The sequence below is a fragment of the Drosophila ananassae genome (genome assembly GCF_017639315.1).
Source record: "Drosophila ananassae strain 14024-0371.13 chromosome Y unlocalized genomic scaffold, ASM1763931v2 tig00000255, whole genome shotgun sequence".
NCBI classification, from domain to species: Eukaryota; Metazoa; Arthropoda; class Insecta; order Diptera; family Drosophilidae; genus Drosophila; species Drosophila ananassae.
Window position 1 is genome coordinate 454,289 of NW_025319107.1, and position 21,172 is coordinate 475,460.

General features: G+C 37.3%; 1 protein-coding gene across 1 annotated transcript; it reads left to right on the forward strand.

The window, feature by feature from the left end:
• Window positions 1-933: 933 nt before the first annotated feature.
• Window positions 934-2,509, forward strand: LOC116656503. The gene is made up of 2 exons (XM_032456148.2): window positions 934-1,241; window positions 1,352-2,509. Exons 1-2 carry the CDS (start codon window positions 1,126-1,128, stop codon window positions 1,977-1,979), a joined length of 744 nt encoding a protein of 247 aa, XP_032312039.2. The 5' UTR covers window positions 934-1,125; the 3' UTR covers window positions 1,980-2,509.
• Window positions 2,510-21,172: the final 18,663 nt, after the last annotated feature.

Sequence of the window (21,172 nt, forward strand, 5' to 3'; positions counted from 1 at the left end):
TCCCGGAGTCGTAGTCAAAGAACTTAAATAGTCTGACTAAATTTACCTGGATTCTACAAGGGACTTCTCAGGTTGACCAGGCGATTGCTGTGATCAGGCTGGAGTTGATGTGGGGTGCTTGAAGTCCTGGGCTGGTTTTCCTCAAGTACAGGTGGTATGGTGGTTCGGCTGATTCCTTATCGGCCGGTCCTACTGGCGGTCCGTTTCACGGGAGCAACACTCAAAGTAGGTTAGGTAACGCGGGGTCTACTGGTGGTCCGTTTCACGGACTATCGACCAGTGCCGGATTAGTAGGTTGGATATTGGTTTATGCTTATCGCTAATTTATTACTAGGTGTGCAAATAGGCTAGTGGGTCTGATGCTTGTATATTGTGACCTGCTGATGCATCTTGATTGGATCAAATTACTAAGTGTGCACATAGGGTAGTAGGTCTTGGCACTAGGTGCCAACAAAATTTTTGAAATCCAAATAATTTCCACTGAATTTTGGCCACTGAACTGGGAAGTCGAGCTCGAGTTGGGGCTGCAAAAATTGCAGCAGCTGGACGGGAGTCTTCAGCTGAATTAAAAGCATTAGATAAGGACATAATCCTTGCCTTGGTAGTTATTCCTAATTCTTCCAACTCGGCTCCGAAATCATCCAATTCATCTATTTGCTCGATCTGGTCTTGCAAATCATTTTCTTTAAAAATTGCCTCATCTAAAACCTGAAGCTGAACTCTAGCTCGGTTTTGTTTAGAGGAAGTGATTTATCTTCGTTCCTCCAACCGGCGAATGCTTTTAACTTTGACATTTAATTTTTTTTTGAAGTGAAACTTCTTTAGGCGCGTAATGGATTTTCGGGGACGGAGTAAAACCGAGTCAGGATCGACACGAAAATGCGAGTACCCCCACCACCGCTCACCGTTCACTGTCCCTCTCTCACTATATGCGCTTGTTGAGGTGGGGGAGCCGCTCACGAACGTTGTCTCTCTTCTCTTCTTTCCTCTCTCTCAGACACCAGCGAACTGCGCCACGCCAAGCATTAGCTGCTTGGTTAGTATACTGCGTCGAGAGTGTAATACGAGTGAAATACGTAATTGATTGTGGTTCATACGGTTTGGTACAGAATTTCAGTGTTAAAAATGAGTAGTGACGAGATAGACGTGATGAACACATCAGTGGCACAAGAGGAAATATCCCCTGAGAATCACCAAAGAAGAGGAGAGTCTGATTCACACAGTGATGACAATAACATAAGGTAAATATGACCTATAAGAGTTGATAAATATTTCACAATATAGTAGTATTGTTGGAATACGATTGTTTAACATATTGGCGAGATTATACTAACAGTGAAATATGATGTAGGAATGTCGTTAGAATCAAAGCAATGGCCAACAGGCGGTACAGACAGCGGAAAAAAGAATTAAAGCCTCCCAAACCTCAAGCTAAAACGGCAGCAGAACGTTGTAAAGCATACAGAGACCGTCAAAAACTTCGGCAATCTGCGGTAGCTGAAGCTATAACACCTGCTCCAGTTCCATCAAAAAAACCGAAAATCGTTCCAAATTCTACGTGTACTGCGAATTTATTGAGTCCCAATGATGGTCCAGAATACGTCCTACATGCAGCACAAATACATAACCAACATAACCAACAGAATGTACACGATGACCATGAACTCCCGAATAGAGAATCACTGAGTGATGTTGATTCCGACATGGATATTGGAGAGCATTTCGATGGGCCACCGATAGAATTTGATAATGACTTTGTGCCTCCCTATAGTGGCTATGTGAACCACAAATTTGCACATAAAAAATTTCAAAAAATGTTTGTGGAAAATCCTTTCGGCTATGCTTGCAGCGTTTGCGATCGGCTTTGGTTCGAAAAGGATTTAAAAAAGGCGACATCCGCTGATGAAACGTTGCTTAAAAAAATAACGGTATGTTTAAAGCATAATGTGGATGTTATCATAATTTTCTTAATGTCGTAACTCTTATCAATGTTTGAAATTAATAGTTAACATATTTTCCAGGCTCTTGCGAACATTGCTGATGCAAAACTATGTACTACATGCAAAAGGAGTATGCAGAATAAGAAAATTCCAACGCTAGCGACCTTCAATGGCTTCAAATATCCGGAAAGACCAGCCTATTTGCCTCAACTCAACCTCATTGCTGAAAGATTAATTTCGCCTAGACTACCATTCATGCAAATACGGCGAATAAGACACGTTAACGGTCAGTTCTGCATAAGTGGCCAGATCATCAATGTTCCTGTCTCGGTAGATAATATGGTGAGCGTTTTGCCAAGACATGTGGATGACGATTTTTGCATCAACGTACACATTAAAAAGAAATTAATCCATAAGTCGAGTTATTTGCAAGGGTTGGTGAAAAAAGGCGAAATTAAAGCTTGGTTACGGTATCTAGTTGATCAACCAATGTATAAATTTTATAAAATATCCATAAATAACTCTTTTCTCGGGAATATTGAGCAAGATATTCAAATAGACTACACGCCTGTACGAGAATCTAGCAATACAACGTTTAACAGTGATGAGAATGTCTCTCCTCAGATTTTTGATCATAGGAATGCTCCTCAAGTGGTTAACATTGAGGAATTGAGCGAACATATCCCAATCGAAGAAAGTCTTATCGCGCAGCAGCATACTTTGCTCTGGAACGAAGACAATTTCTTACAAATCGCACCGGGTGAAAGAAACGTACCGAAAAGTTTGTTATTCGATAAACACGCAGAAGATCTTTCTTTCCCTTCGATCTACCTCGGACAATTTAGAGAGTTCAACCCAGAGATTAGTGTTACGCCTTTCATGATTGCCACGAGTGAATTACGGCGTTCTGACAGGAGAGGAGTTACGCCTAATAAACTTCTTTACGTTGCGGCAAAAATTATGCGTTCGAGGGTCAGCGACTCTCTAAAGATTACTTTCAAACACATTGGGACAAATACAAATATAAGTAAAGAGACTATTATGTCTCCGGACTACATTAACAACTGTTTAGATAAGAACTTAGCTTTTTTAAAACCGATTCCAAATTCAGCTGCATATTGGTCTGAGCGCAAGCGGAATCTATTTGCAATGATGCGTCAGTTAGGGAGACCTACAATGTTTTTAACAATGAGTGCAAATGAAATCGGTTGGAAAAAATTTTTACAGACTTTGCATTTCTTGAAAGAACGTGTAAAATTGACAGAAGAGCAACTAGAAAATTTAAATTACTTTCATAAAACAACTTTGATTAATGAAGATGCAGTTAGTTGCGCACTCCATTTCGATAAATTAATTAACGTTATCTTTTCAATTTTACAATCCAAAAAATGTAGTCCATTTGGAAAATATAGAGTCATCAATTTCTTCAAGCGCATCGAATTTCAGCACCGAGGTAGTCCACATGTTCATTCACTTATATGGTTAGACAATGCTCCAAACGATCCACTAGGCGCAGATTACGAGGCTACTGTATCCCTCATAGATACTCTAATCTCAGTCTCTCCAGCTGAAGCTTCAGAAAATATTAGACTTCAAACTCACAAACATACATTTACGTGCTACAAAAATAACCAACCGAATCACTCTCCCACTTGCCGCTTTGATGCAACTTTATGCCCATGCGTAAAACTGCCATTCTCACACCATTGGAGATAGATCATCCACAAATTCGAGAGCTAAAGAATCGTTATAAATTAATCAGGAAAAATTTAGAAGACATTGATTATGACAGCATTAATCATTTTTATGACTGCAACTTAATTACTTCGGATGAACAGTATATTAACATTATACGAGCCGGCATAATGAGACCACGAGCATTTGTTAAACGACTTCCTTCGGAAAAATGGTATAATTTCTTCAATCCTTTCTTGTTAAATGTATTAGGATCTAACATGGACTTTCAATATATTATTGAAGAGTATTAGTGCGCACAATACGTTGTAGAATATGTCAACAAAACTAATAGAGGCATCAGCAATTTGCAGCGACAAATTGTAGAGGTTATTGACGAAAATCCGGACTTTGATATCGTTGAGGCACTCAGAAAACTTAGTGTTAACGTGCTCAATAGTGTTGAAATGACAAGTCAAGAGGCCGCTTGGTTTTTATTGCGGTTGCCAATGTCTAAAACGTCAGTAGCAGTCGTTTACATACCAACACTCTGGCCACAAGAGCGTGAACGAATTAGGAAAACAAATAAAGAACTTGAAGAACTTGGTTACGATTGCACTGACATTTGGAAACAAAATTGGTTTGACAAATATGAGAAGAGGCCGGAAGAACTCGAAGACGTAACGTTAGCACAATTTGTTTCGAAATATAATGTAGGTCCCAAAGGAAAAATTTCTGAAAGGAGAATACCACGAATAATTAGGTATAGAAATTACGACATGGGAAAAGACTTCGCAGACTATAAGAGGGAGATGGTTACTTCACACCTCAAGTTTAGAGTTGAAGAAACAGATGTTTTAGCAGACATGCAATTTCTATAATTATTTGAACAGAATGAGGCATTAATAATGGAACGTAGAAAAGAATTCGAGTCAAATTTAGACATTGCTAAAACTATGGAAATATGCGCTCAGTTATGTCGTGAAGAACTTCTTTGTGATGACGACCGAAATCATGTGAATGTCCATCAAGAGCCTGATCCGTATGAACAACTCCTGAATGATCCCCATTCAATTGCCAATCTTGATTTGCGGCAAGCATCATTGAACAAACTTGGTGCAGTTGCCAGGAAAAAAGATAACATTATGGAGAATGACAAGTTTAATGATTTAATGAGATTAACAAATGAGAAGCAATTCGAATTGTTACAACACTGTATACATTTAAATCAAACAGAAAACGCATTACCCTTACACTTATTCTTAACCGGGCCAGCAGGATGTGGAAAAACATTCACCATCAAATTAATAATGGAGATTTTCAACCGATTTTCTAATACTGATGGGTATTTAAACGCTTATATTGCTTGCGCATCAACAGGAAAGGCAGCAGTAGCTATTGGGGGCACAACAGTTCATACGGCTTTCAAAATATCACCGGCGAATCGAATTCCACTATCAAATGAACTGAAATTTTTATATCGAACACTTTTCAAGTACGTGAAAGTAATAGTTATCGATGAAGTGAGTATGATTGGTGCTGAGATGTTAGAACGAATAGATTTAAGACTGAGAGAGATTTATCTCTTGTAGGTCATTATGATTCCTTATTCGGTGGTATGAATATGATCTTTATCGGAGATTTGAGACAATTGCCACCAGTGAGAGCAACTCCTATTTATAAGCAAAAAATACAAAGAATAGGTGGTAATCAGTTATGGAGGAGTATTAAATTTTATGAACTGACAGAGGTTATGAGACAAGAAAATGAATGTTTCTCATCAGCCTTAACGAAAATTGGTAACGGGGAAATTTTGACCAGACAACAACTGGAACTCATTGAATCAAGGTTCGTTACGAATGAGGATGCCCATAATCTTTGTCCCAATGGAGTTAGATTATACTATGATAATTATTCTGCCGATACTTACAATCTTTCTGTATTGAACTCAAGTGAGAATAAGAAAGATTCTATCGCTGACGACGAAATAATCGGTTGTGGTAATGATTTTCAAAAAGAACGAGATGCAAGACTCAAACTACATCAACTGTCATCAATTGATACTGGTGGCCTCCCGTACCAAATCGTTTTTGCTTTGAACAAACCATATTTAGTCACAACGAATATCGATGTAACAGATGGATTAGCAAATGGAGCAGTCGGTAAATTGGTCTATGTTGAGTTAGATGATCAAAGCCACAAAATTATCAGAGTTTGGCTAATTTTTCCAAAAGGTGTAGGAAGACGGACACGTAGTAAAACAGCTCAATATGCTACTCGACCAGGAATAAGTAATGACGCAACTCCGATAAGTCGTAGGTCAGCGACTTTCCCATTATACAAAACTAAATCACTTAGTAAAATCCAAGCAAAGAGAAACCATTTTCCACTTAAGCCAGCATGCGCAATGACTATTCACAAGTCGCAAGGAGGAACGTACGATAGTGTTGTGTATACGTATAGCAAGAAACATTCGCAATCCTTGGTTTATGTAGCTTTATCAAGAGTTACAAGTCCTCAAGGTCTCTATATAGTGTCTGCAGAAAATCAGGTTTTATTCCATCACGGACGACGCGAAGACACATCAGTAGCTCAATTGAGAAGAGAATTTGACAGACTCTCTACGGTTCGTTTAAAAACTCTCGATCTAGTACTGTTAGAAAATATTGAGAAAGGAGATATGACGATATTCTCATTCAATTGTCAAAGTATTGAATGAGTAATGTTCTAAAAAATTCGGACATATTGATGCTTTCCGAAACTTGGCTTGACGATGACAGGAATGTTAATGTTGAAAATTTTGATTGCATTGTACAATACAAGAGACCCAGTGTTAGAGCGGGTGGTGTCGGTATATATCAAAATGTAAATAGACTCCAACATGTTGTGGTAAAACATAATGACGTTCATGCCCGTAACCATGAATTCGTTTTTAGTCATACATCCTCCGTTGGGGATTTGTGTGCTGCAGAATGCTCTCTGGCTAATGGGAAAACAATTATTATGGTGTCGATTTATATCTCACCAGGTAAATCGATTACTGATATTAAAGATTTTATCCACCATGTGCTTCTGCCATATACAGAGGGTGGTTCGAGGCTATTGAATAAGAATTATCACGAAATTCCTATGATCATTTCGGGAGATTTTAATGTTAATTTCGCGAGGGAAGAATCTGTAGAGTTATTGAACTTTTTGAAAAACACACTCAATTTGGATATTGTATATGATAGGAACACTAGCACGACTAGACACGGGACAACAATCGATGCAGTTTTTGCACGATTCATTAAGGATTTAAGTGCTCACGTATATATCTCGCACTTTAGTTACCATAACCCAATTATCACGACATTAGGAAATGATATTCATGAAATTGACAATGAAAATGGCACATGATTGGTAAATTGTCATTGTAATTTCTTTGTAATTTTTAATTGTAATATTGTTATTTATGCAATATTGTATACTTGTGAATAAATTGAAAATTTTTGGAACTATACATTAATCGAACGTCATTCATCTATAAGAAAATATTAGAAAAAGCAAATTCATGCTTCGTCGTAGAATTATTTAACCTCTAATTTTCAAACTAACCTAAGAGAGAAAATAGAGATGATGAAATGAAAATAGAGAGAGAGGAATACTAGAAGTTTCACTTCTGTCTTGCGTAGGCTTGACACACCCTTTTATTTTAAGTCAATAAGAGTCGTGGAATTAATTTTGGGTTTATTACTCTCCATTCTACAATTATTTATTTTCTAAAAGGAAGCGTATTCGATGCAATTTAAATGTTTAAAAATTATTTAAAATTTAATAAATAAATAAATTTTTAATATGTGTATAAAATTAAAAAAATTTTAATTTTGGTACTAACAACGAAAACAATAATAATTAATTAATTTACTAAATTACTTTTATTTAAATGTTTATTTTAAAGTAATTCTGTAAATTGTAATTTTTATTTTTTACAAAAAGAAATAAATAATTAATTTTCAACCAACGAGAATTTAAATATTTGTTCGCCAGTGATACCGAAAAAAATATACCGAACCAAATTGTAGGGTATCGCGTCACTTGGCGTTCCGTTGAACAAAAGGCGCCAAAAATAAATATACGTGCATACATACAGCAGCGGATAACAGAGGGAGGCGAAGAGGGGCAAAAACGATAAGTTCACCGCTGCATCTATTTGTATGTACCAATTATTTATGCACAAATATATAAAATAAGTTTTTGGCTGCACTTTATCGATTTTATTGGCAAATATTTACAATATCGAAAACGAGGGGTAGGGGGCGACAGTGATTTTGGAATAATTTATGCGTCTTTATTTCGGTCCAAAGGCAATTGTTCATATGTATTGGCAATATTTAATAAAATTTATATATAACTTTATTATTCACTTTAGCTCTACTATTTTTAAAGTACGTATGCGCCAAGAATTGAAAGGTGGGTGCAATATTCCAGCACAAGACGAATATAATTTTGTCGTTTGTCGACTTTCAATTTTTTGCACAAATACCTGCAGTTCTGATTTTGGATCCTTTAATCCTGCGGCTACTTATCTCGGACAGTCGATGGAGGTGCAGGACATGGGGATGACGATGACTCCAGTTGATAAAAATTTTGTTTCGCGACGCGAACTCTAAATTGTTTTTTGTTTATTGTTTTTAAATGTTCACGAAATGGATTGCAGCCGAGTTGGAAGACTTAACAATAACAACAAAGGCAAGGATTATGTCCTTATGTAAAACCTTCAATTACATAAGAAAATTATTCGGAGCTCAAACATTTTATAAGTTTTTTGGAGACTTTAGTACACAAAGATGTGACATTATAACAACAAGGCAATCAAGGCATTCCAGGTCCGAGAGTAATTATGACAAAGCTATCGATAAACAACACAATAAGACAATTGTTCAGCCTTCCGAAAATTTCCCAGCCGCCCAAAAAGATACACACCGAGGTGAAGTCGAAAATCAGTGGTAGCGAGTGAACTTGAAAGATTGGACAGTACCAAAGAACTTCCCATTAGCAAACCCATATTTTGTAATGGTGAACTAAGCAGATAGGCGATACTAGTTGATAGTGTGGAGAAAAGAATCATCTGAGTCCTTGAAATTGTGCAAGCTCAACACCGTTACATATGGCACTGCACCAGCCCCATTCCTGGCCATAAGGTGTTTGAAGAGGTTGAGTGAATCCGCAAGCGCTTCGTAATACATTTCCTCGAGCTGCTTAAGTTATTGGGTCGGACTTTTACATGTTAACGTGTTCTGGTTGCGTGGAGGATCTAACGATAATTAAGTCTGAAGTAACTCAGGTTCTTCAAAACGCTGGGTTTGAATTGAGCAAGTGGTTTTCAAACTCGCCTAAAGTTACTGCTTCCGAGAGCACCGTTGAGCTGACTAAGGCATTAAGAATCGCTTCGGTACCCAAAGATGACCTATTTAACTTTGAAATTGATACTTCAGTCAGAACATTCTTTCGGCGACCTCCTTAGCTTATAAAACATAATCCTTATTAAAGGAGCCTGCGTCTATATTCGTTGCGAATCTGCAGAAATCTCGTTGTTGACTGCAAAGTTCAAAGTAGCGCCGCTCAAGACAAAGACGCTCCCCCGTCTTGAGTTATGTGCCGCTCACCTTCTTGCATACCTCTGCCGCAAGTATTTATTGGTCAGATTCAGAAGCTTGTCTTCATTGGATTCGTTCCAATCCATTGTCGTTGTCAGCGTTCTTCAAAGAGGTTTGCTGAGATTCAAGACTTAGCGGACACAAGAGTGGTCAGAAGATAGCACGTTGTGGCATTTACCAACTAAACAGATTGTGTCAAGAGGTGGAGACGTAAAGGAGACGGTAGAATCGATCAGGTTTACAGGTCCATCGTTTTTAACGGAGCCGAAAGATAAGTGGCCAACGAGTCCCCGGATTGATCTGTCACCAGAGCTTTTGAAGATGGAAGCAAACAAGAATGCGGTTGGATTCACTGCAAAGTCTCCACATCATATTTATTGGAAGTGATAGAAGTATTTTACTCCCACTTAAAACTGCTGCGAGTGTTCTTTTACATGTTCCGCTTTATAAAGAAGTGTACAAAATGAGTAGTTCCTTTTGATAGTGTACCTTACCTATCGAATATGAAAAATATTTTAATAAAATTGTCCAAATAGTTCACTACCACGAGTATCAAGAGGAAATTCAAAATATTCGAAAAGTCTACAGAAGCAAAATCGATTTGTCCATGAAGCTTCTCAGGCTACTTTTTCGTTGTTGCGGGTCGGGGGCGACTAGCTAATATCGTACGATGCTCATATATCGTACGATGCCAAGTATCCAGAATTGTTGACGAAGCGCTCTTCATTTGTTCAGAGCTATGCTTGCACGAGTCGAATTTTCATGTGGGTCCACGACCACTGGATAGTATCTTGCAACAGCGTGTTTGGATAGTAAATGCGCAAGAAGTCTGCAGTCAGAAAGTACGGTCATACATACGCTGTTTTAAATGCAAGCCTCATCTGATGACTAAAATCATGGTAGATTTACAGTTAGATCGAATCCGTGCTCTCGAGAATTTCTGTGGCTCTATTGAGACGACATTTAAAATCCGTGGTTGGCCACCCTACAAGTCCCACATTGCCCTTTTTGTTTGTTTTTCATCCAAGACAGTCCAATTAGAAGTAGTGTCTGATTTATCAACTGATTCCTTTTTATTGGCATTTCAAAGGTTCGTTGGGCGCCGAGGATGTCTGCAGATCGTGAACGAGTCGCCACTTCGCAGCACTGCGGCAGCAAATCGAGGACGAAGCGGAGGAAGGTGTCAAATCTGCAAAGCACCTACTCCTACGAGAGGTGAGCAGCGCGAGGTTGACCGCAGAGGAGCTGCAGACCGTCCCCGTTGGAGTCGAAGCCGTGATGAATTCGAGGCCCCTCAGTCAGGACCCAAGCGACGGCGAGGCGTTGACTCCCGGGCACTTGTTGACAGGTGGTCCTGGTCGTAGAGGATCACCAGCCGCCAGCTCTGGAGTGATGTTTAAGAGGGCAAGTCACAAGCTGGCGAAGCTGCCAGTTAGTTGAAGCCGGATGGAGGCCTTCAACGGGGCCGGTGTAGAGTGATTAGATTAAAAATAGATATATTAATGTTTAGCATAGTTAGCATAAGCGGAGCGGGAGTGAAAGAAAAGTTCAGTTGCACTTTCTAGCGAATTCGCCCGCTTCGCCGCAATAGATAAGCTAGGCTTAAGTTTTTTTTTGGTTGAATATAGACGTAATAATACGTCGAGTCGAGTGCTTGTACTTTTTTTCGTCGTTTTGGAAATTTTATATTTAAACATCCACCTTTTGTTTCAAAAATCGTTGAGATAAAATAATCTCATTAAACATTTTGGTGGTAACGCTAAGTTGTTTTCAGTCACTGTAAATCGATGCAGAAGCTTATGGTGCGATCTTGCACAGATCTGACATCTAGTTGATTTGCACTTCACAACGGTGTGACCTTTTCTCAGACAATTTAGACAGAGAGATGCTGACATATCAAACTTCAAACCTTCAAGCCACAAAATGGTCTTGAGCGCTGCAATAACTGCAAGCTGGTTTGGTGTTGGCAGATGAGCAAGCTAACGAACTTCTATTAAGTTGCTTTCTTAACCCAGTTTTTTCCTGTTTTATTTTGCCAGTCACTTCCGCGGATAGATGCTGGTAACTACGATTTAATACCTTTTCGAAATCGGACCACAGCGGCAATTTCCCATAAAATCCAGTAACTCTTCCCATTGTTGCCTTCTCACTGGATCTACTCTACTCAAAACTAAATATATAATCATAGAGTTTGCAATTTTAGTGTCATCTCCTATGGATATTAATGATCCATAAATCGATGACAGTGTCGATGAAACCCCTCTCGGGGGGAAATTTTCGGAAGGCTGAAAAATTGACTTACTTGGTTCGCAAAGATGAGACATTCGTTATAATAGACTCTTTTTGGACTAGCGATAGCTTTGTCATAATGGTTCTGGGTGACTTGGAATGCCTTGATAGTTCCTAAGGCTTCACCAGAGAGGCAAGAAATTAAATGATTAAATTTCTCAATAACAGCAATGTTCACATCTTTGTGTACCAAGGTCTCGAAAACAATTATAAAATTTTTGAACTCCGATTAATTTCCACTGAATTTTGGTAATGCTAAACTGGGAAGTGTAGATCGAGTTGGGGCTGCAGAAATTGCAGTAGCTGGGCGGGAGTCCTCAGCTGTATTGAAGTAATTACAAAAGGAAATAATCCTTGCCTTGGTTGTGAATGTTAATTGTCGTAATTGTCGTAAGAGGAAGTGAACCAGCTTCCAAACGTTCCTCTAACCGACGAATTTTACTTTAACATTTTATCTTCTTTTTGAATCATGAAGGGTCGTGAAATTAATTTTGGGTTTATTACTCTCCATTCTATAAAATTATTTATTTTCTAAAAAGAAGCGACTTGCAATTTAAATATTTAAAAATTATCTAAATTTTTTAAAAATAAATAAAATTATAATATGTAAATTAAATTAAATAAATTTTAATTAAACCATAATAATTAATTAATGTAACAAATATTACTTTTATTTAAAATTTTTATTTTTAAGTGATTCTGTGAATTATAATTTTTTATTTTTTATAATAAAAAATAAATTATTCATTTTCAACCGACGAAAATAATTTATTAATTAATTGATAGTCGAATAAATCTATAGTCGAGGCACTGAGTATATTATTTTTAAATATTTGCTCAGGGTTACCGAAAACAATATACCGAACCAAATTGTAGGGTATCGCGTCACTTGGCGTTCCGTTGAACAAAAGGCGACAAAAATAAATATACGAGCATACATACAGCAGCGGATAACGGAAGAAGGCGAAAACGATATTTGTATGTACACCTAATAATTTATGCACAAAATATATAAAAATATTTTTGGCTGCACTTTAACTATTTATTTGTTTACAATATCGAAAACGAGGGTCGGACAGTGATTTTAGAATAATTTATGCGTCTTAATTTTGTCCCCAGGCAATTGTTCATATTTATTGGCAATATTTTAATGAAATGTATATACAACTTTATTATTCACTATAGCTCTACTATTTTCAAGTACGTATGCGCCAAGAATTAAAAGGAGGGTGCAACATTCCAGCACAAGATGAATATTAATTTGACTTTTCTTGACTTTCAATTTTTTGCACAAATACCTGCGGTTCTGATTTCGGATCCTTTAATCCTGCGGCTACTTTCCTAGTAAACTCGATGCAGGAGCAGGGCATGGGGATGACGATGACTCCTTCAATAAATCCAGTAGTTAAATAAATGTTGTTTCGCGATGCGAACTTTAAATTGTTTGTTGTTTATTGTTTTCAAAGTCCTCAGCACTACCGTCGCGAGCAACTTTTTATTTTTATTTTTGTTTTTGTATTCCTTGTGTCACTGTCAATTGTTGCTTATTTTATAAAATTTTAATAAACAAGTTCAAGCCGCGACTATTTTATCTCAACGATTTTTGAAACAAAAGGTTTCTGTTTAATATAAAAATAAACAGCGGACCCACGGAAGAAGCCAGACCTAATTGACTTCGCGATCACTAGAAAGATTCCACGAAGCATCATTCGAGCCGAACCTTTGGATGACCTATCGTCTGACCATTCAGTTGTCCTTCTTCACCTATTTCAACATGCCGAATTACAAAATAATCAAATTTATCTCATATTAAAAAGGACAAACTGGCTTAGTTACAAAAAGTACATAAGCTCTCACATAAACATAAGACCGTCAATTAACTGTAGCAAGGACATTCAAGATGCAGTCAACCACCTGGAAGACATGATGACCTCAGCAGCAAAGCTCTCGACTAATGCAACCACAGAAAAACCTCCATACTCCGCCACAAATTCCTATATAGAAAATCTAGTCCGAGAAAAGCGGCAGCTCCGCCGTGAATGGCAGGCACACAGATCCCCTTCTTCAAAGGAAAGGCTATAGAATTTCAAACAACTGAGATCACTAAGGTCATCAAAGAGCACCTCAAGCCAAACAAGTCTCCAGGGTATGACCTCATTGCGCCGAAAATGATTATGGAGCTCCCTGCGTGCGCCATCAACTTTATAAAAATTCTATTTAACTCTATTACAAAGCTTGGCCACTTCCCCCAACAATGGAAAAAATCCATTATAATAATGATACCGATACCAGGGAAAGACAAAGCTTTGGCCTCTTCATATAGACCAATAAGTCTACTTTCATGCTTATCAAAGCTTTTTGAGAAACTTCTACTGCTCCGTATCACGCCTCGTATGACTTCGAATAATATAATCCCTGAACATCAATTTGGCTTCCAAGAAAAGCATGGCACCATAGAGCAGGTGAACCGTATCACATCTGAAATTCGAACCGCCTATTAACAACGAGAATACTGTTCTGCTATATTTCTGGACATATCCCAGGCATTTGACCGAGTCTGGCTGCAAGGACTTATGTATAAAATAAAACTATTACTCCCACAAAACTGTCATGAGCTGCTCAAAACATACCATACCTCAAAACAGACCAGCGTCTAACTATGTCAACATTTGCCGATGATACAGCCATACTAAAAAGATCTAAATGTCCGCTGGAGGAATCCAGAAACCTCTCCTCTCACCTTGCACTAATAGAAAAGTGGATGGCGGACTGGCGTATGAAGATAAAAGGTGAAAAATCTAAACACATTACCTTTACTCTCAACAGACAAAACTGCCCCGCTCTAAACTCTTGTCCCCTCTGTGAATGAGGTCACATATCTCGGCGTCCACCTGGACAGGCGTCTTACGTGGAAAAAACATATTGAAGCAAAACGGGACCAATTAAGACATAAATCCAGAGGACTGCTCTGGCTTATTAATCCTCGTTCCCCACTTCGACTGGAATATAAAGTACTACTCTACAATTCAGTCATAAAGCCTACCTGGAAGTATGGCTCCGAACTTTGGGGCAATGCAAGCAGTAGCAGTATAGACGTTATCCAAAGGGCACAGTCTAAATTGCTCAGAACCATCACAGGAGCTCTATGGTATATTCGCAATGAAGATATCCATAGAGACATAGGTATACCTCTCGTCAAAGTCGAAATTTCTCAACTCCAGGAAAAATACAAAAGGAAACTCTCCACGCACCAAAATCCTCTAGCCAGATCGCTAAACCAAGTTAGTCAACAATCCCGATTAAGAAGAAATGACCTTCCATCCCGTTGACATCGGAGGCCCCATAGTATAGATGTTTACAAAGATAAACTAATGATGTATTAGATTAAGATTTTTAAAATTGTTGTTAGTCTCTCAATAAGAGAAGATCCAACAAATAAATGATAAAAGTATAAAAAAAAAAATATATATATATATATAAAATTTCCAAAACGACGAATAAAAATACATTCCCTCGAGCTACTAAAGTTGTTGGGTCGGACTTTTACGTCGACGACATGTTAACGGATGCTGGTTGCGTGGAGGAGCTAAAGACAATTAAGTCTGAAGTAACTCAGATTCTTCAAAACGCTGGGTTTGAATTGAGTAAGTGGTTTTCAAACTCGCCTGAAGTTACTGCGACCGAGAGCACCGTTAAGCCAATAACACTTTCGGACTTAGAGCTGACTAAGGCATCGCTTGGGTTCCCAAAAATGACGTGTTTAAATTTAAAATTGATACTTCAGTCATGGGTCAAAGGGCGACTAAGCGGAACATTCTTTTGGTGACATCAAAGTTATTTGACCCCCTTGGCTTATTAAGCCCAATCCTTATTAAAGGAAAGATTCTGGAGCTTTGGCTTAATAAGCTATATTGGGATAAGTCGATTCCACTGCATTTGGAATCAGCGTGCCTTGTCACAGTTAGAAAATATATCAATACCGAGATTTGTGATGAGTGAGACGAAGTCACCAATTCAAATTCATTCCTTTTCATCGATGAGAGCCTACGGAGCCTGCGTCTATATTCGTTGCGAATCTGCAGATGCGTAATTAGATTAGATTATATTAGTAGCATAACTAAATACTGAAGCCCAGAACAAATTGAAGTCTAGTCTGAGTCAGCATAGGGCGGAGCGGGAGCGAAATAAAAGCTCAGTTACGCTTTCTGGCGAATTCGCCCCCTTTGCCGCAATAGATAAGCTTGGCTTAAGTTCTTTTTGGTTGAAAATAACAAATTATTACGTCGAGTCGCGTGCTTGTAATTTTTTTCGTCGTTTTGGAAATTTTATATTAAACAGCCACCTTTTGTTTCAAAAATCGTTGAGATAAAATAATCTCATTAAACAATAATAATAGTAACAATAATTTTTCTTGCCAATCCATTGTAGGGGATTCTTGGATAAGAGATAATTTTGTTACTTATCGGTAATCGTAAACGTTGTTAATCATATTAAAACTTTATATGGAGACAAAATAAAATGCAAAATAAAATTTTATTGCAACTGCGGATAGGAACGGATAGCTGCAATCAACGAGGGAGTAATTCGTTTAGATTTGGTTTGCATTTGCGGAGAATACAGAGAGCTTTCTTTGCTTTTAATTGAGAGCCTTTGTTACTAACAGTAGACTCTGGAACTTCAAATTCACAATTATTTTTACTACGGGGATATGAAATGAGAATATCAATACATAATCTTTGAAAAAGACGTTTCGAACTATGTTTTCCCATTGGCGGTCTTTATATTTGGTTAAAGGCCAAATCGTTCTTCGTTCGGATATTCAAACATTTTTCGCGTTTACGGTTGTAAATCTGGAAGTTTACATTGATTCTGCTCCACTTTCATCAAAAGCTCAAATTATCTATGGCTTGTCCAGGTTAACTTTCTACTTTTTCCTAACAGTTTTGTCATAGGAAATGACAACTCTGCAAAATTTGCATCAAAGCTGCGGTACCGATACCGTCAAGTTGAAGGTCTCCTCTTAATTGTTTCATGTTATAGGGTGCAGGCCAATTTAGATATTCCTCCATTCCAATTATATTATTATTATGCTACATATTAAGTGATTTTGTTTGTTACAAAGGTCTTTATAATATTTTTTATAAGCATATCATTTCTTTTCTGAGTTAATTTAATCTTTTATAATAAGATAATTTTTTTAATTTCTTTTCCGATCTCTTACTATATAATACTATCATATGAAAAAACCTCTTGAAGAGGTAAAGTACCGGTGACGAACCTGCATGCGAAACCCAAAATATCTGATATCAATTTCAGTGACGAAAATATGCTATATAGGTGTACAAAATTGCATATAAAAAATATTGTTGTTCGGCACGTGACTGATTTTTTTTTTTGTTTTTCTTGCACGTGCCGAACAAGAATATTTTTTATATGCAATTTTTTACACCTATATAGCATATTTTCGTCACTAAAATTGATATCAGATATTTTGAGTGTCGCACTTTAATTGTAAGGATAAACATCAAAACTCTTTATTTTTTAACTCTATAGATTTTGACATTCAAGAAGGTGAAAAAATTAAAAACCTTTCCAAAGACGTAAAGAATTTTTCGATAGCTTCAGTGGCTCAGAAGTTATACGTATTTTTATTTTACAAAGGTTTTGGAATTTGGTTAGTTAAAAAATTTTAATTAAAAATGTACCCAAAAAAATATTTAAAATCCAAAATTGTTTCGTAGTTGTGAGAAACCAAATTGCTTTAACAAATTAACAGATGATAGGCCTATCCTTATGAGAGTTCCACTGTATAATAAATTATAAAAAAAAAACAAGAAAGGAAAGCCAACTTCAAGCGGAGCCGAAGTTGATATACCCTTTCAGTTAAGCAGAAGCTTATATTATTATTATATATATCGGATCCTATATAGTTGTCCGATCCTTATGAGAATTTCACCAAAAAACTGGAAATTACGTTTTTCCAGTTTTTCCAGTTAAACCAATTGTTGAATGTAAAAACTTATTTTGAGTGTGCGATATAAAATAATAAATATTAGAAAAGTATTGGCGGAGTTGGTTTGCCTGGTTTTTTTTTTAGCTTTTAATCCATGATTTGGCCCAAAACGGTGGTGGCTGTAATTTAAGTAATGCAGAGTTTTCTTCATATGCATTCATAGCTTTCTACTATACTATATCTAATTTTGCATTCTTCTCATTAAAACATGAGACACTGAAACACAAAGCCGAATTACATCAAAATTTGTCATCAAGCAACGAAGTTCGAGATTAGCCGAATGGAGAACGTTGTGGTTTCTAACACGGGAGGGCCTGAGTTCTAATCCTAGTTGAATCAATGTTTACGTTTTACTTTTTAAGCCCTTTTTTATTTGGATTTTATTTTTAAATAAATAAACTAAAATCTGAAAAGATGCACTCGATATTTTTTAGGGTATTGACCAAATATTTGCAGACTCCAAAAAGCAAAGTTGCCAATCAAATACACCCACATGTATAAGTAAATGCAAGCTTCACAGGAGGCTGTACAAAATGGGTAGCTGCACTTACAGGACTATATCTTGAGTTAAAGGATTTTGCCAGATATGAGCGATATATCAAAAGTTCCGTCATCTCAAAAGCTATCTACATGTGCAATATAAGAAGGATCAGTGGAGCAAATTTTGAAAAATAATTTTTTTCTTAAAAAAAAAGTTTATTTTTAGTGTATTTTTTTTTGTACTATATAGATGTTTGGTCTCAAAGAAAGTGAAATTGATATTTAAAAAACCATTTCAACGGTGTAAAGCTCTTTTTATTATAATTTCTTAATTATAAAGTTATGCACGTTTTCATTAACAAAGTTTTTGAAGTGAAACTTCTTTAGGCGCGTAATGGATTTTCGGGGACGGAGTAAAACCGAGTCAGGATCGACACGAAAATGCGAGTACCCCCACCACCGCTCACTGTCACGTTCACTGTCCCTCTCTCACCATATGCGCTTGTTGAGGTGGGGGAGCCGCTCACGAACGTTGTCTCTCTTCTCTTCTTTCCTCTCTCTCAGACACCAGCGAACTGCGCCACGCCAAGCATTAGCTGCTTGGTTAGTATACTGCGTCGAGAGTGTAATACGAGTGAAATACGTAATTGATTGTGGTTCATACGGTTTGGTACAGAATTTCAGTGTTAAAAATGAGTAGTGACGAGATAGACGTGATGAACACATCAGTGGCACAAGAGGAAATATCCCCTGAGAATCACCAAAGAAGAGGAGAGTCTGATTCACACAGTGATGACAATAACATAAGGTAAATATGACCTATAAGAGTTGATAAATATTTCACAATATAGTAGTATTGTTGGAATACGATTGTTTAACATATTGGCGAGATTATACTAACAGTGAAATATGATGTAGGAATGTCGTTGGAATCAAAGCAATGGCCAACAGGCGGTACAGACAGTGGAAAAAAGAATTAAAGCCTCCCAAACCTCAAGCTAAAACGGCAGCAGAACGTTGTAAAGCATACAGAGACCGTCAAAAACTTCGGCAATCTGCGGTAGCTGAAGCTATAACACCTGCTCCAGTTCCATCAAAAAAACCGAAAATCGTTCCAAATTCTACGTGTACTGCGAATTTATTGAGTCCCAATGATGGTCCAGAATACGTCCTACATGCAGCACAAATACATAACCAACATAACCAACAGAATGTACACGATGACCATGAACTCCCGAATAGAGAATCACTGAGTGATGTTGATTCCGACATGGATATTGGAGAGCATTTCGATGGGCCACCGATAGAATTTGATAATGACTTTGTGCCTCCCTATAGTGGCTATGTGAACCACAAATTTGCAAATAAACAATTTCAAAAAATGTTTGTGGAAAATCCTTTCGGCTATGCTTGCAGCGTTTGCGATCGGCTTTGGTTCGAAAAGGATTTAAAAAAGGCGACATCCGCTGATGAAACGTTGCTTAAAAAAATAACGGTATGTTTAAAGCATAATGTGGATGTTATCATAATTTTCTTAATGTCGTAACTCTTATCAATGTTTGAAATTAATAGTTAACATATTTTCCAGGCTCTTGCGAACATTGCTGATGCAAAACTATGTACTACATGCAAAAGGAGTATGCAGAATAAGAAAATTCCAACGCTAGCGACCTTCAATGGCTTCAAATATCCGGAAAGACCAGCCTATTTGCCTCAACTCAACCTCATTGCTGAAAGATTAATTTCGCCTAGACTACCATTCATGCAAATACGGCGAATAAGACACGTTAACGGTCAGTTCTGCATAAGTGGCCAGATCATCAATGTTCCTGTCTCGGTAGATAATATGGTGAGCGTTTTGCCAAGACATGTGGATGACGATTTTTGCATCAACGTACACATTAAAAAGAAATTAATCCATAAGTCGAGTTATTTGCAAGGGTTGGTGAAAAAAGGCGAAATTAAAGCTTGGTTACGGTATCTAGTTGATCAACCAATGTATAAATTTTATAAAATATCCATAAATAACTCTTTTCTCGGGAATATTGAGCAAGATATTCAAATAGACTACACGCCTGTACGAGAATCTAGCAATACAACGTTTAACAGTGATGAGAATGTCTCTCCTCAGATGTTTGATTATAGGAATGCTCCTCAAGTGGTTAACATTGAGGAATTGAGCGAACATATCCCAATCGAAGAAAGTCTTATCGCGCAGCAGCATACTTTGCTCTGGAACGAAGACAATTTCTTACAAATCGCACCGGGTGAAAGAAACGTACCGAAAAGTTTGTTATTCGATAAACACGCAGAAGATCTTTCTTTCCCTTCGATCTACCTCGGACAATTTAGAGAGTTCAACCCAGAGATTAGTGTTACGCCTTTCATGATTGCCACGAGTGAATTACGGCGTTCTGACAGGAGAGGAGTTACGCCTAATAAACTTCTTTACGTTGCGGCAAAAATTATGCGTTCGAGGGTCAGCGACTCTCTAAAGATTACTTTCAAACACATTGGGACAAATACAAATATAAGTAAAGAGACTATTATGTCTCCGGACTACATTAACAACTGTTTAGATAAGAACTTAGCTTTTTTAAAACCGATTCCAAATTCAGCTGCATATTGGTCTGAGCGCAAGCGGAATCTATTTGCAATGATGCGTCAGTTAGGGAGACCTACAATGTTTTTAACAATGAGTGCAAATGAAATCGGTTGGAAAAAATTGTTACAGACTTTGCATTTCTTGAAAGAACGTGTAAAATTGACAGAAGAGCAACTAGAAAATTTAAATTACTTTCATAAAACAACTTTGATTAATGAAGATGCAGTTAGTTGCGCACTCCATTTCGATAAATTAATTAACGTTATCTTTTCAATTTTACAATCCAAAAAATGTAGTCCATTTGGAAAATATAGAGTCATCAATTTCTTCAAGCGCATCGAATTTCAGCACCGAGGTAGTCCACATGTTCATTCACTTATATGGTTAGACAATGCTCCAAACGATCCACTAGGCGCAGATTACGAGGCTACTGTATCCCTCATAGATACTCTAATCTCAGTCTCTCCAGCTGAAGCTTCAGAAAATATTAGACTTCAAACTCACAAACATACATTTACGTGCTACAAAAATA